This window comes from Aquarana catesbeiana, linkage group LG05 (assembly GCF_042186555.1).
Source record: "Aquarana catesbeiana isolate 2022-GZ linkage group LG05, ASM4218655v1, whole genome shotgun sequence".
NCBI lineage: Eukaryota > Metazoa > Chordata > Amphibia > Anura > Ranidae > Aquarana > Aquarana catesbeiana.
Window position 1 is genome coordinate 82,068,412 of NC_133328.1, and position 17,225 is coordinate 82,085,636.

Genomic DNA, 17,225 nt, shown 5'->3' on the forward strand with positions numbered 1-17,225 from the left:
GCTTTCAGAAAAAGTAGTGTTTATCCTTATCAATTACCAAAATGGAAAATAAATTAACAGAAGAGAAAGTCAAATAAATAATTGGCGTGACCAACCTTTGCCTTCAAAACAGCGTCAATTCTTCTAGATACACTTGCCCACAGTTTTTGGAGGAACTCAGCAGGTAGGTTGTTCCAAATATATTGGTGAATTACTCACAGATTTTCTGTGGATGTAGGCAGCCTCAAATTCTTCTGTCTCTTCATGTAATCCCAGGCAGACTTGATGATGTTGAGATCAGTCAGGGCTCTGTGGAGGCCAATTCATCACTTCCTGGACTCCTTGTTCTTCTTTATGCTGAATATAGTTCATAATGACATTGGCTGTACATTTGGGGCCATTCTTCTGCAGCAGAGTAAATTTAGGGCCAATCACATGTCTCTCTGATGGTATGGCATGATGGATAAGTTTCTCCCTGTATTTCTCAGCTTCGAGGACACCATTAATCTTTATTTGCAGAAATGCAGCCCCAAACTTGCAAGGAGCCTCCACCATGCTTCACTGTTGCTTGCAGATTCCTCAATATTGTACTGCTTTCCAACCCTTTGGCAAACTGTCTCCTGTTACAGCCAAATATTTCAAATTTTAACTCGTCAGTCCAGAGCACATGCTGCCTTTTTTCTGCACCCCAGGTCCTATGTTTTCCTACATAACTGAGCTGCTTAGCCTTGTTTCCACGTCGGAGGTATGGCTTTTTGGCTGCACTTTTTTTTCCGTGAAGACCACTTGGCCAGATTTTTCCAGACAGTAGATGGGTATACCTGGGTCCCACTGGTTTCTGCCATTTCTATACTGATGGCTCTGATGGACAACTTTCAATGTCAAAAAGAAGTAAGCATGATGTGTCTTCAATCTGCTGCATTAAGTTTCCTTGGCTGACCACTGTGCCTATGGGTCCTCAACCTGGCCTGCTTCTTTGTGCTTCTTCAAAGGGCTTGAACAGCTGATCATGAAAGCCCAGTCTGCTTTGAAATCTTATCCCTATGTCTTGTGCTGTGCTCTTGCCATGGTGTATGACCTGTGACCTGAAACTATCTTCCACAACCTCACCTTTAGTAGCAGAGTTTTGCTGTTCCTCACCCAGTTTTAAGATTCCTACACTTCTGTTTCAGGTAATGAAATGATCATTAGCACCTGCTTGGTCAAAGTAGAAGTCCACCCTAACCCTAAAATCCCTGCATCTACAGACATCCACGATCGTTACTAACCTATCTAGCCCTGTAAAGAAGAAATCGGTATACATACCTTTTTTGAAGCCGATCCGACCCGATCCCACACTGAGCTGTCAGCTGTGGCTTTGCTGCTGTGGAGGTGGGTGCAGAGGAGACATCCGACAATGGAATCCCCATAGTAAGGCTATTGGTGACGTCACTCCCCATTCATTTTACAGCTGTTGTTGGCTGTGTCCTCTGCAGAGCTTCTGCCGCTGGAGATCGGATCGGCTTCAAAAAAGGTATGTATACTGATTTCTTCTTTACAGGGCTAGATAGGTTAATGTTAGATCGTGGATGTCTGTAGATTCAGAGATTTTAGTGTTAGGATGGACTTACACTTTATTCATACACATGATGCTAATCCTATAAAATCCCTGACTTTGTGCAAGTGTATGAATTGATGCTGGTTTGAAACCAAAGGGTAGTCACACCAAATATTGATTATATTTTGATTTTTCTTCTCTTCGCTCACTTTGCATTTGGTAAAATTATAAAAATAAAAAAATAAAATATATATTTTCCCATGTCATCTTTCAGGACAGAGACCTTGGCTGCTCTTTTCTTAGGAAACACCGCTCAGCCTAGATTTAAAAGGCATGCTTCCCCACCGGCTTCTCAGTTTTGGTGTTTCCTCCGGCAAGGAGACACTGCGAGGAGCCGTGACTAAAGACAGCCAGGGAGACTGAAGCCTGTATGTCCAGGAAGGAGACAGAGGTCTCTGGGGACTAGTGGTGCTATGCCTCGGAGAGGGGTTACTTGGCAGCCACACTGTTGCCACCCCAGCTCTCCAAAAGTTGTGTTGTGGGATGGTTCGGGGGCCTGCCTTCAGGTCCTCAGTGGAGACTTAGGAGGAGGTGCTGTCCCCCCCCCTGCACTCTGGTGCAAGCCACTATGGAGCTCACAGCAGTGCCAGGAGGCCAGTGATGTCAATTTTGGCAGGGGGTGTGCACCTCTCCTTGATCCGCTTCCGGTTCCAGCCGCAGGTGCTGAATGCAGGCCGGGCTTTGGCTGATGGGGACCCGGAAAGGTCGCACGGGCGGTGGGAGGGCCAGGAGGCAAGACCATCCTTTTTACGGCGGGAGCATGTCAGAGGCAGGGGCCATCATGGCGGCTTCTGGTGTTGCCGACATCAGCCATCTTAAGGTAAGGAGGACCAGGGGGTTGCGTCCCTTACCTGTCTATTACCTGTAGCTCCACAGGTGGGGTTCCCTCTTGGTGGTCAGAGGGGAGGAGGCACATGGGACCCGGGGGCTGGTGGTTCTATGTGCTCTCCTGGGGGGTGTCACTACGGATCTGGCTGATGGAGGGGGGAAGGTCCCAGGGTTTGGACTGCCTCACAGAAACAGGGAGTGGGTGGTAAATCCCACAGCCCCAGACTGTACCTTACCAGCGGTAGTAGGGTACCATACCCTTTTCTTCTGGCCACCCCCTCCGGGGGGAAAGGGGAACCGGAGGTTTTCAATTTTTTGTTGCATACAAGTGGGTCCATTAGCGCGTTTACATAGGCAACATTACAAAATATTTTACAGCGCACACATACAAGAATGACATTTCCTGCAAGGCTAGTTAAAAACACCTGAACATATTCAAAAAATACGGGGGTTTGGTCAAACTATATGGTCATATAGTGCTAAGTCCACTTACTGCGACAAAGTACCCCGAATTAGTGGGTCCTACTCTAGTAATAGAATGGAAGATCCTTTGTCTCAACCATGGGAGCTAAACTCCTCTATGTGGGAGAACTGAAGGGGATACATCCTATACACTGGTGGCCACTAAATAAGAGGTAATGAGGAGGGGGAGGGGTGCTCCAGCCCAAAAAACCTGGTCAGGGTCTATTCCAATATACAAGTACATATTTGGGGGGCACACCCTACAATGCATTTAAATTCAAGATGGTGGTGCTATAAGACCTACAAACAGTACAAAATATTTTACAGTGCACACATACAAGAATGACATTTCCTGCAAGGCTAGTTAAAAACACCTGAACATATTCAAAAAATACGGGGGTTTGGTCACACTATAATGGTCATATAGTGCTAAGCCCACTTACTGCGACAAAGTACCCCGAATTAGTGGGTCCTACTCTAGTAATAGAATGGAAGATCCTTTGTCTCAACCATGGGAGCTGAACTCCTCTATGTGGGAGAACTGAAAGGGATACATCCTATACACTGGTGACCACTAAATAAGAGGTAATGAGGAGGGGTAGTAGGGTACCGTACCCTTTTCTTCCGGTCACCCCCTCCAGGGGGAAGGGGGGACTGAAGGTTTCCATTTTTTGTTGCATACAAGTGGGCCCCATTAGCGCGTTTACATAGGCAACATGGCGGCGTGCTTTTCCCTTCCAACAGCATGGCTGGTATGTCTAGGGGAAAGAAGGAAATCGCAGCGTGCGAGGAGCTATTGCGCTCCAATCTGGCCCACAGGAAGCATCCAGCTGGGTCACTTCCAGGGCTTATGACTTCATCAGCGGGCGCCGGAGACGCTGGTTACAGTCTCCTTACGGCGCAAACAGGGAGAGTGGATGGTAGCTCAGAGGCTAAGGGCTCTGATTGGTCTGCTGGGACCTGAGCTCAAATCCCAATGAGGCAAAGCTGTTCGTATCTTAGGTACTGCACAGCACCTGCACCTTCTGCTGGACATGTGGCAGCTCTGTGGCCTAGAGGTGAGAACTTCGGCTTGGCATCCCTGCTAGTCTGGTTTTCAAAAGGGGAAGACCCAGCAGCGGCTGAAGACCACCAAAGGGGTGGGATGGACTCTTCTGCGACACCTGCACAGGCAGCGGAAGCAGACCCCAGCACCAGCACCTCACAGGTAAGCCTGAAGTGTTTGTACTTTCCATGCACATCCTTTGAGTGTTTTTCCCCCTTGTAACCAGTAGGGACTGGGTGAAGGGGAATCTCTTTTTCTCCCTCCTGCACGAAGTGTATGGAGTGGGTATGGCTGAAATAGCACTGTCTGGGAAAACACAAGGCTGGCCGCTGAAAGGCAAGTCGTGGCTCACAATCAGTGCAGCCATGGGAGTCTGCCTGGAGACATAGGATCTTGTCCTTATGTCCGCTCCTTCTGACCTTTACAAATGTCACTGTATGAAATGGCTCAGCGGTTAACATTTCAGCTCTGGGTCACTGATTTGATGGGGCTGAGAGTCAGTTCCCTGAGCGGTCTCCTGGTGACTCTGCCATGTCTAGCCAGAGGCGAAGGCCTGGGTGGCTGACACTTCTGCTTGGCAACACTGGGGTGGTTAGTTCAGATCCCCCAACATTCTAGTGCTTGCATCAAGTTGTGGGTTCTCCCTGTGTTTTTGTGGGGTATCTTATATGCCCCAAGCTCAGGCTGGCATTTGATATACCTGACACCATTGGCTGGGTAGAATGCACTCATGACCAGAAGGGTCAGCTCACACAGAGTCTGTACTATAGGCACTGCAGTAAAAACTTTGCCTGTGAAGGACCAGCAAACCAGCTCACCTAAAATTTTCAGGCAGGGGTCTTCAGGTTCTCCTGGTCGACTTACAAACAGTGAAAAAAAAGAGCTTGCATTGAAGGTGTTGCACCTAAACTGTGCCTTAAATACTGAGGTCATGAGTTTGAATCCCAACCAAGCTAGCACCCTGCATGTTTCACTAGTGTTTTGATGTTACAGGGTTGCCGGCCGGATGGTGCTTGATGGCCACATCACCTGTATGCACCTGATATAGGAAACTAAACAGGGGATCTCTGGTGACCAGGGCCCGATATCATGGGTGGCCCCCTGTATGGCATCACGGAGGGTTAAAGGCCTTCAGGTGACAGACCCTAGTAAGATACACAGGTTTCTAGAACACTTAAGAAGTGGGAGAAGGCCTGGATGGTGAATCCAGTAGATCCCCTCATTACAAAATTTCTCTGGAGGAGGTGGTTGCAGGACTACAAGAAAAACACTCCTGCTCCACGACCAGGGATAGAGCATTGGAAAAGGGCGTTCCTTTTTATTAGGTCCGATGGAAGCCAGGGAAGTCTAGGGTCCAGCTTCTCGGAAGGCTTTGGTTCAGTACCCTCTGCTTCCTCCAGACGCAGTTTTTTCCACAGATCCAGACTTACCGGCCTAGTCCTGGGAGACGGTGGGGTATTGTTGGATTCCATGCTCAAGAGAATGAACTCTCTTCTGAAAGGGGTGTCGTGCATCTCAGAATATTGTCTGACACAATTGCAGACACACATTAATGCACCGTCAGTAAGAGGACGGGCAGCCCCCCAAGTGGCGGGTGACGAACAGCATGTCCAAGACTGTGCGATATCCCTACCACAGGGGACCTGTTCTTTGTCCTGGGCCGGAGGCGATTCTTGAATAGCATAACAGACGGGACAGAGCCCTTCCTGTGAAATTAAAGAGTGACCCAGGTAGGAAGGTTGGGCTATGGCCACAGCACTCTGAATGCACCCGATCTCATCTTGTGACGGAAGTTATGACTAAACTCAGTGGAGTCCTCTTCTTGCAGTTGCAGGCACTTCCATAGGAACCGTCTATAGGATGGTTAACCCTGGGATCTCTAGTTTCCCCCAGGAACTCTGGTTTCCTCCCATAAAACCTCCTCTTTGGGCCTAAACCAGTAAAGGGTTGGCGCTCTTGGGTAGATGCTGTCGCTCAGAACTGGCATTTTCCCCAGGTGCTATGCCATCCCGCCCACCAACAGTCTTACTGTTGGGCATAGAACACACTCTTTCTCATTGTATCACACTGGCTTTTAGGACCACGCTTTTCTGTCCTGAAGGCTCTGGGAACCGGGTGGTCTGGCTACTAAGAGAGATCCCTTAAGATTATATTTTATGCTCCACTTACCTGAGATTTGGAGGCATTACAGCAGCTGGACCAGTGTTAGGTCTGCAGTTTTCCAAGTAGGACCAAACTTTACTCATTGTAGGCCCTCGTGGGATCTTCCTTTGAACTTTGGTTCATGTGTCAATAAGGGGTTTCCTTCCTAAAAGTAAGGGTTAAAATCTCTAGCAGTACCTGGGCAAGATGACATTAGCTAACAATCCGACAAGCTCATATGTATGGAGATTTTAGAGAAGCTGATGCTACTCCGTGCCAGATCTGTGCAGCGGCAACGTGATTCAACTCGCCTACCTTTTACCTGACACTAGAGGCTGATCTTGTTGTCAGCAAAGGGATCAGGCTCTTTGGACAGATGGGACTGTTAGAGTCCTGTAAGCCGTAGTCCCATCCTAAGGGTAAGTGCTTGCTTGTCCTCTCATAGGTTGCTGTCCTGAAAGACGATATGGGAAAATTAGAGTTACTTACTGGTAACGTTTTTTCCGGGAGTCTTTCAGGACAGCACCGTGTACCCACCCTTGTTGGTTTTTCCTTTTGGGTTCCTGACTCAGGAACCATCAAAAAAGCAATTCAAGGTGTAATATGATGCGTTCTTGTGTCTCCCCAGCTGGCTGGAGTTGCTCTTGAAGAACTGAGGAGCCAGTGGGGAAGCATGCCTTTTAAATCTAGGCTGGGCGGTGTCTCCTAAGAAGGGATGAGCCGAAGTCTGTCATAGGTTGCTGTCCTGAAAGACACTCGGAAAAGACGTTACCAGTAAGTAACTCCAATTTTTTAAAGCATTCTTACGTTACAGTATTTCTTTACACCTGCTTAAAACTTTTGCACAGTACTGTATCTCCAGGACAGACACTGAAAGGAAATCTCCCCAATGGGACAAATAAAGGCTTTGTTTTTACTTCTCGGTTAAATCTTGTTTTTATGGCCCGCTATAATTGTATGTATTGTTGCACCACAAGAGCTTGCATTAGTCGTTAAACTGCACCTCCGTAATGGTCAGATAAAAACGTCAGTTGTCTTTTGTCATCTGGCAGCTTTGCTTTAGTCCTCCATGGAGTTAACTTATGATATTTGTTATTTTTGGTCCTGCAGGAGTTCCTGTAAGCAGTAGAGTGTCTGCAAAAATTCAACAACTTGTCAACACCTTGAAAAGGCCTAAGAGGCCTCCTTTACGAGAATTCTTTGTAGATGATTTTGAGGAATTATTGGAAGGTAAGCAATCAACTGATTTTATTCCTAGTGGAAGTTATTCTTAATGCTGTTTGTACACCCAACATAATTGTTTTGATTGGAAAAATGTACTATTTTAAATGTTGTTCTTTTATTGAAAAGCTGCTGCAGATATGACTCGTACCAGTCAAGGTGTTGCTGGACACAAGGCTGAGTACTTGTTTTTATTGGAAACAACCAGAACACACAGACAGGAAATGACATCATAATCATGTAGTTTCACAAGAGAGAACTTTACACAAGCATTAAACACTACCATCTAGTGGCAGAACTTTAAATGACTGTATAATATATGAGATTAGTTGTTGCACCTATGTCTGTAAACAGTATGATAAAACCCCCACTCGACAGCCTATGCCTCACATAAATCCCATATTCTTTTAGAGTTATGGGTCTTCATTTACATGATGTCTTTAGGATGTTTTAGATAATTGCTTTTCATTTCTTACTTTTGTGTATTTTTTTCCCATATTTCTATGGTGCCAGCATACCACACAATCCTATAAAGAGATTTGTTTACCTCATTACCAGAAAAGCTTGCATTCTAATGTCCCCTTCACAGTTAGTTACACATACACCTGGATGTTTTAGGGCCATTCAGGCTGAGGTCCATTATACTGTAAGCTTCATACTGAGGTTCTTGAAGAACTTCTAAACTCCATACAATTGTGGCCCTGGTGAGGATTGGTCTTAGATCCTGCAAGGTCACAATCCTAATCACTTCTTTGCGGTATAAACATTTTTTTTCATTCTTGTGAGCTTACTTAGTTAATGACACACATACCTAACCTGTCAATGCCAGTTTTTTGCTTTCCTGCAGTAATGGAAACCGTTGGGATGCAAGCTCAATGGAATACATTTAATTGAGCTTATGTAAATGTAATGTTTGCACTAATAGCCCGCTAGTCATGGTTTTTGCATTTCTTGAGAAGCCTTAATGTGTCTTTAGGAGACCTAGAGATTTTTTTTTTTTTTTTACCTTAATAAATAAGGTTTCTCTTTCTATTTGAGCAGATGCTCTGTTAAGGGTTTGTAAGGGAGGTATAATTTGGGCAAACATTTTTTTTCCCATTTGCCTGAAAACAAACAACTTTTTTGTTTACCATATCAGTGATACAAATAGGACTATACATTCTAACATACACTATATCACCAAAAGTATTGGGACTTAATGGCATCCCAGTCTTATGCCCCGTACACGCGGTCGGACATTGATCGGACATTCCGACAACAAAATCCTAGGATTTTTTCTGACGGATGTTGGCTCAAACTTGTCTTGCATACACACGGTCACACAAAGTTGTCGATCGTTCTGAACGCGGTGACGTAAAACACGTACGTTGGGACTATAAACGGGGAAGTAGCCAATAGCTTTCATCTCTTTATTCTGAGCATGCGTGGCACTTTGTGCGTCGGATTTGTGTACACACGATCAGAAATTCCGACAACGGATTTTGTTGTCGGAAAATTTTATAACCTGCTCTCAAACTTTGTGTGTCGGAAAATCCGATGGAAAATGTGTGATGGAGCCTACACACGGTCGGAATTTCCGACAACAAGGTCCTATCACACATTTTCCGTCGGAAAATCCGACCGTGTGTACGGGGCATAAGTCTGTAGGGTTCAATATTGAGTTGGCCCACCCTTTGCAGCTATAACAGCTTCAACTCTTCTGGGAGGCTGTCCACAAGGATTAGAAGTGTGTCTATTGGAATGTTTGACCATTCTTCTAGAAGCGAATTTGTGAGGTCAGGCACTGATGTGGACAAGAAGGCCTGGCTTGCAGTCTCTGCTCTAATCCATCCCAAAGGTGTTCTATTGGGTTGAGAACAGGACTCTCTGCAGGCCAGTCAAGTTCCTCCACACCAAACTCGCTCATCCATGTCTTTATGCACTGGTGCACAGTCATGTTGGAACAGGAAGGGGCCATCCCCAAACTGTTCCCACAAAGTTGGGAGCATGAAATTGTCCAAAATGTCTTGGTAGGCTGACGACTTAAGAGTTCCCTTCACTGGAGCTAAGAGGCCAAGCCCAACCCCTGAAAAACAACCCCACAAAATAATCCCCCCTCCACCAAATGATTTGGACCAGTGCGCAAAGCAAGGTCCATAAAGACATGGATGAGCGAGCTTTGGGTGGAGGAACTTGACTGGCCTGCACAGAGTCCTGACCTCCACCCCTATAGAACACCTTTGGGATGAATTAGAGTTGAGACTGCGAGCCAGGTCTTCTCGTCCAACATCAGTGACTGACCTTACAAATGGGCTTCTGGAAGAATGGTCAAACATTCCCATAGACACACTCCTAAACCTTGTGGACAGCCTTCCCAGAAGAGTTGAAGCTGTTATAGCTGCAAAGGGTGGGCCAACTCAATATTGAAACCTACCGAGTAGGACTGGGATGCCATTAAAGTTCATGTGTGTTTAAAGGCAGGCGTCCCATGACTTTTGGTAATATAGCGTATGTTAGAATGTACTGTCCTATTTGTATCGCTGATATGGTAAACGGCTTTCAAAATAGTTGTTTTCAGACAAATGAGAAAAAAATATTCCCTCAAATTATACCTCCCTTACAAACCCTCAACAGAGCATCTGCACAAAAAAAAAAAAGAGAAACTTAATGTATTAAGGTAAAATACATTTCTAGGTCTCCCAGCCCTCCCAGAAGAGTTGAAACTGTAAAGGGTGGAAACATTCAGGAGCAACCACAATTGAAAGCGCTGATCGAGACAGTCTTGAAAGGACAAACAGTCAAATAATAAAAACGTTCAATGAGATAAAAATGTGTCGATTTAATAATAACATGTGATTGGATGAAAAATTATCTAGACATCTCCTTGCATAGATGGGACTACTGCAGTGTGCTCCTCGCTGTGACAGTACCTTAAGCAACAGTCATTGCTGTAAAGGGTGGGCCAACTCGGAGTAGAACCCTCCGGACTAAGACGCCATTAAAGTTCATGTTCCTGGCAGGCGTACCAGTACTTTTGGTAATATAGTGTACCTAATACTTTACAAAAAAAAACAAAAAAAACAAAAGAAAATTATTTTTGTGGAACAAACTGTAGGCAAAAAAACTTAATTGCAGACAAATTCCTGGCAAGTTTTTTTCTATCACACAAAGCAAAATGCTCTCATCTTCCTGTCCCCTGCGGCTGATTTTTCTGGCCACATGCTTGTGTGTGGTCATTACATTCAACATCTCCGATTTTGTGCTCAATTTTCTTATGTCCAGTTTGAATAAATCAGATCCTCAATTATTGATAGTGTTATGTGTATGACCGAGAAATCGGAAAATATTATTTATTCGTATTATTTAACTAGACATGGGTAAAAGGAAACACAGGTGTGTGTAGTGTTACACATAGTCCTGGTATGTAGAAATGAATATACACTGTGCACCTGACTTTCCTAAAACTGGAACGCCGCCATGTATTCACTAACTAAATGCGATCGGTTTTTCAATATTAATTCAAGCAGAAATGCTGGAGATGCCCGGAGCCAATAAATAATAATCTGTAACTGGCAGAACATTAATATCATAATAATCATCTTCTCTACCCCTAGTTTAACTTAATTACATAGCAGGAATAAACACCACAGTAGCTCTGAAGTAATATAAGGACTCTTACCACAGTTTATACGTTACTAGGCTTGAATAAGAATCTAATATCCAACATCTATTTTCTGTTTTGATACAGCATTACAAATAAATTAGAAATAACATTGCACATTTGCCAGTAATTTAAACAGACCTATCATTAAAATTCACACTTTGCATGAATAGGGGGGACACATATCAATATTGACAAGTTCCTAGCTGGCTATCAGTAAACCTGTTGCCCCTGAGCTTCCCTGTATGATCAGAATTTGGCAAGTTCAGCAGGAACCAGCTGAATTTCGACTCATCTATGGTTAGGCTGGTTGTACTGAAGTCAATCTATCGATCGACTTCAGTACAACCAGTCTCTAGAGTATTTTTTGTGCAATTACTGCCGCTGGTTATAGCTAGTGGCAGTAATCATTTTATTCTGACGGTGGGGAAACCTCTGCTGTGAATATCCGTAGGTGTATAGTATGGATGTGGAGCTGTTTTTTTTTAGAAGCTTTGTAATGCAATATATATATATATATATATATATATATATATAATGGTTATCTGTGGGCCACTGTCTGCATGAATTGCTTCTTTTGGTGCCATTATAAACCATAAACTCTGTTATTAATTGTATAGGGAGGTTGATTTACTAAAGGCAAATATTGCTTTAGATCTGAGAGGAAGCTCTGAAATGAGGGGAATCTCTGCTGATTCCTATCATCCAATCATGTGCAAGCAAAAAATGCATTTTTTTTAAGGATGCATCAAAATTTCGGCGGCCGAAAAAAAAACTGCCGAAAATTGTGTTTTCAGCACATTGCCGAAAGGAAAATATTGCTGATATTGGAGCCAAAAATGGGGCGGGGAACCACACCTGGTGTCATCCTGGCGTGTCCCAGTCCTCCCTCCTTCTCTCCTTCCTCCCACAGAGCGGCGATCTCCGTGTGTCACAGAGCTGAATTTTCCGGGAAGCAGTAACAATGTCTCGCCTCCTGTGACAGATGGCACACACTGATCCAGTGGTGGGACATTGAATCAGTGTGACGTGATCACAGGAGGCGGGACATTGTTACTGCAACCTGGCAATTCAAACAGCTCCATGACACACACGGAGATCGCCGCTCTGATCCGGGCACTGGCAGGCTGCATGAAGGGCACTGGTGAGGCTGCATGATGGGCACTGGTGAGGCTGCATGATGGGCACTGGTGAGGCTGCATGATGGGCACTGGTGAGGCTGCATGATGGGCACAGGCAGGCTGCATCTGACAGGCACAGGCATGCTGCATCTGACGGACACTGGTGAGGCTGCATTGATCTCTTGTATCATGTCTGCCGTCTCTGACCATCTCCTGTACTATATCTGTAGTCTCTGACCATCACCTGTACTATGTCTTTAGTCTCTGACCATCTCCTGTACTATGTCTGTAGTCTCTGACCATCTCCTGCATCATGTCTGCAGTCTCTGACCATCTCCTGCATCATGTCTGCAGTCTCTGACCATTTCCTGTATCATGTCTGCTAGAGGTGCGCCGAATGGAAATTTTGCTAATACTATTAGCAGTGTGTTTAAGTTTAAATAAGAGATTGCAGACATGATACAAGAGATGGTTAGAGACTGTGGACATGATACAAGAGATGGCTAAAGACTGAGGACATGATACAAGAAATGGTTAGAGACTGAGGACATAATACAAGAAATGGTTAGAGACAGGACATGATACAAGAGATGGGTAGAGACTGGGGACATGATACAAGAGATGGTTAGAGACTGGGGACATGATACAAGAGATGGTTAGAGATTGGGGACAAGATACAGGAGATGGCTAGAGACTGGGGACGTGATACAAGAGATGGTTAGGGACTGCAGACCACATTTTTCTTGAGCTTTTCTTGCACTAAAGGTGCCAATAATGGCTAACAATAAATTCATATTAATTGAAATTGATTATATTAATTAAAAAGTCGAATATAATACAATTGTATATAAAAATATTAATATTTTTTAAAAACTCATTTTCAGTAGGGGTTTTGGTTTACGGCCTAGTGCATCCTTCATTTTCAGTCTCTGCACCAAAATTTCCATTCGGTGCACCCCTAGTTTTTTTATTTTCCTTGCATGTGAATGAGTATTTTTTGCAAAGCTTTACCTCCTTTACTAAGCTCTGGAGCAAGTGCACTTTCAGTGCACAGTATATTTTCCTTTAGTAAACCAACCCAACTGTGTTCATTATTGAATGTATTGTTTCTTTGTAAGCATGTTGCTGTACAACGGTTTGTTGCGCTTTAAGGGCTCTTTCACACAGCCGGACTCCACCAGCAGATCCGCCTACTTAGCAGGGCATCTGTCCGCTGATCCCTGCTGAGCAGGCAGATGACAGGTCTGTGTTCGTTCTGCTTATGCAGAGCAGACACAGACACAGCCCGCTTTCCTCTATGGGCTGTCAAATGTAAACGAACCGTCTGTCCATTTATATCCGATTTGTCATCCGATCCGCCAGATGGATGGGTAAAGGATTGCCCATCCGTCTTTTTTTAGTGGCTAGGATTTGATTTGCTGTTTACATCTGCTGCTTCATAGAGGGCAATTGATGGTCTGATCGGGTCCTCCTGAAAAACTGACAGACAGACCAGGTCGGTCCACCCATGTGAAAGGGGCCTTAGGGTCATGTCACACTGATAATTCTGCTGCTGATGGTGTCACCTCAGCAAAAGCAGAATCGCCAAAATGCCACTCTCCCTAATGGAAGTCACTCTCTTGCTGGCTGGAACACTGCAGTAGTGTAATTGTTAGTTAGATAAAAGTATGGAGTGTCATCTTGCTGGTTCAGGCAGCTAGGGAGTGACTTTATAGGAGAAGATGAGTGGTGTATTAGCAAATTCCTTGTGAGACAAAAGTCTAACACTTAGAACATTTTCACTTGGAGAAAGCTGCATTGCTCATTAGGTATAGATATGTGGAAAATATGCTAATAATGTGTCCTCCACCTTGTCTTCTAAGTTCAACAGCCGGATCCAAACCAGCCAAAACCAGAAGGAGCACAGATGTTAGCCATGAGAGGGGAGCAGCTAGGTGTAGTCACTAACTGGCCTCCTTCACTGGAAGCAGCGCTACAGAGATGGGGAACCATATCGCCTAAAGCGCCCTGCCTTACCACTATGGACACAAATGGAAAACCACTGTACATTTTAACATATGGTAAGAAATTTTTTCTGCTTTTCTACTTGGATAAAAAACAGTTTGGCCAATGGTGCAGAGTAATTGTTTAATTAATGGTGCTATGGCCTGCTATGAAATTGAATGGTCAGTCCTCCCAAAGTTTGTATTTTGGTTTTTGGTAGACTCCGATGTGTTAAACATCCTTATGTTTTCTTATGGATCTCAAGCACTCCAGCAGTGACATCACGTTGTCCCCTGCCTTTAATCCCCCTGCCCTGGAGTTGTACTTCTCTTATGAAATCAGGGGGTTTAAACTTTTCCATTGTGAAGAACTGCTGCTTTGTTGGATATACAAGATTTTTTTTTTGGTATCCGGTAAAACAAATTAAAACAAATTATCAGATTGCTTTAACATCCTTCAAACCACTGGAGCACCACCTTGTGTTGTAAGAAGATACAAAAACTGTACCTACAGGTGCCAACTTACCCAATGACCAGAAATCAGTGGTGGTGAGAGAATTTGCCTGAATCATGAGCTGATCTGGATTAGGCAGTGTATTGTCAGTTTTCTGTTGGGTGAAGGAGTCTGCTTGGTGACCAGGTATAGGGATCTACTTTCTCATTCATGTTGGATAATCCCAACTCGGGGACTTTTGGTTAACAAGTGAATAGGCAAATAGGGATTTGCCATATGAATAATGGTGGCATAGACTGTAACATTGACACAATTACCCACATTTGAACTAGGGTGTACTCACACTGGGCTCAGTTGAAGTAAACTGGGCCCGAGTTTGATTGCCCCCACTCCACTGCCGGTCTGCACTTACACTGGGCTATCTTGTGTTTCAGGGCATGCTTACATCATCATCTCTGCCAACTGGACCACAGTGATATCTGCTTCTGTGACCAATGATCTATAGAGTATTCTATGCTTAGGCACAGTTTACACTCACACTGAAGCGAACTGTACTGGACCACAAGTGAGCCATGCCTGGGTCCACCTCTTCCAAGTGGTCCTGGGCATGGTACAATTAACTGTTCCTGGGCATAATTTGGAGCGCTCACACTATACAAACAAGCTGGACCAAGTGGTTGTACTGTGCCCAGGTGCAATTAAAACTGTTGGTGTGAGTGCACCCTTGGTGTGGGTTCAGGAGTGAACTAGTAAGGAGTCCAAATTGCTGCTTTTATCACATCTATGTCATGAGCAAATCACATTACAAGGCTGGGTTTTAAGAACTTACAAACTGCAATGTACAATGTTAAATGTATCTTTTAGCATCCATTATTGTGCCCTTCCCATCTTCCTTTCTCTTTATAATGCATTATTAAGGACCACAATTTGAGACATGAGATAATGATTTTGGTATGGAGTCTAATCTGCAGTCTAGGGCAGCAGTCGCCAACCAGTGGTCTGTGGAGCACTGATGGTCCACGAGAAAATGTTGGTCCTCAGGAAGACTGCTGCAAATCAACATTGTAGCGGATGTATACTGCCCAGTCTTGTTTCCAGTCAATTTTGTCAGCGCGCATTGATACCCGATGCCTCCTCTGTAGTTCCAACTTCTGTGAACTCAGAGGGAGGCGCCAGGAGCAGAGAACAGGAGGTGAAGGAGGTGCCTACAATGGCACACACTGTAGGATGGAGCACGGAGCTTCAGCGCATGGTTGGATAAAGAGGTGATATCCAATGAGGAGTCTGTGTAAGGCAGCAGTGTGATGCAGAGTGTGTGTGTGTGTGTGTGTGTGTGGGGGGGTGGTAGAGGGGGCAGAGAGCCCAGAGCATTGCGTTTATAAGGCAGCAGTGGTGATCGAGGGGGAGAGGGGGCAGAGAGCTGAAATGTTGTGTGTTTAAGGCATATAAAATTCATGTTAGTGGGCTGTGACATTCAAAATTGTGAGTTTAGTGGTCCATGAGGTCTGAAAGGTTGACAACCACTGGTATAGGGCATTTGATATGCCCATCAGAGTGTGTTGTATCTTTGTTTGGACTGATTAGGAAGGGGTGAGCCCAAAATAATAAAAATTACTAATCAGCGGCACAGTGGTGTAGTGGGTAGCACTCTCGCCTAGCAGTAAGAAGGGTCACTGGTTCGAATCCCAACCATGACACTACCTGCCTGGAGTTTGCATGTTCTCCCTGTGCCTGCGTGGGTTTCCTCCGGGTACTCCGGTTTCCTCCCACACTCCAAAGACATGCTGGTAGGTTAATTGGATCCTGTCTAAATTGTCCCTAGTATGTATGAATGTGAGTTAGGGACCTTAGATTGTAAGCTCCTTGAGGGTAGGGACTGATGTGAATGTACAACCTATATGTAAAGCGCTGCGTAAATTGACGACGCTATATAAGTACCTGAAATAAATAAAAAAATAAATAATAGATATCTACACATTGGTAATTACAATGGTTGTCGCAGGGGCGGATCCAGGGGGGGGGCAACGGGGCAATTGCTCCCCCCGAGAAATATTACTGACTGCCAAGTGTCTCTCTCACTGTTTAGAATCAGCAGCAGCGCCGGTGTTGTTGAACAGCCACGCTTCTGGCCTGGACTCTCACTGGTTGCTAACGCCTGCCCGCCTGGCGTGTAGCAACCAGTGATGTCATGTCAGAGCCAAGGAGGAGGAGAGGGAGGTCCCAGCTTTCAGAGTGGAGTGAGCGGAGGAGGATTTAACTTCTTCCTCCTCCACGCCTAGTGTGTGAATGATGGCTCCACCCACCTCCTCCCTCTATCTTCTCCAGGGACAGCTCCAGCATGGCGTGAGTGAGGGGAACTTCCTTGGCTGTAGAGAGGTGAGAGGATTGTATGCACTATGCATGCCACTTTTCCCTTAACATATGCAAACAGCATGCCTACCAATGCCTGACTCCTATCACAGCATCTGTTACACTGATACAGATCCTCTGTGTCTGGGAGCTGTCTGGGGGGAGGGGTGCTGATGTTCTCCTAACCAGCAGGAGCCTGGGAGGAAGGATATCTTACATGCTGTTATGATAAGGTTAGTACATTTGTTAGGGAGGTGTTGTGTAATTATTGTGCTAGGGGACAGACTGCCAACTTCCCCCCATGTAATATGCTTTCTTGTGCCCAGTGCCCACCATGTCATGTGCTGTGCATTGCAGTGCCCACTATGTTGTGCTGTGCATTGCAGTGCCCCCATGTAATGTGCT

At 45.1% G+C, this 17,225-nt stretch overlaps 1 protein-coding gene across 8 annotated transcripts in view; it reads left to right on the top strand.

Annotated features, from left to right (window-relative positions):
* DIP2C (disco interacting protein 2 homolog C) overlaps nucleotides 1-17,225 on the top strand; it is a 751,814-nt gene that overhangs the window by 414,470 nt on the left and 320,119 nt on the right. For all 8 annotated transcript variants that reach the window (XM_073629914.1, XM_073629915.1, XM_073629910.1 and 5 more), the window contains 2 exons: nucleotides 7,164-7,283; nucleotides 13,898-14,095. In XM_073629914.1, coding sequence (XP_073486015.1) covers nucleotides 7,164-7,283; nucleotides 13,898-14,095 — 318 coding nt within the window. The remainder of the gene's footprint in view (nucleotides 1-7,163; nucleotides 7,284-13,897; nucleotides 14,096-17,225) is intronic.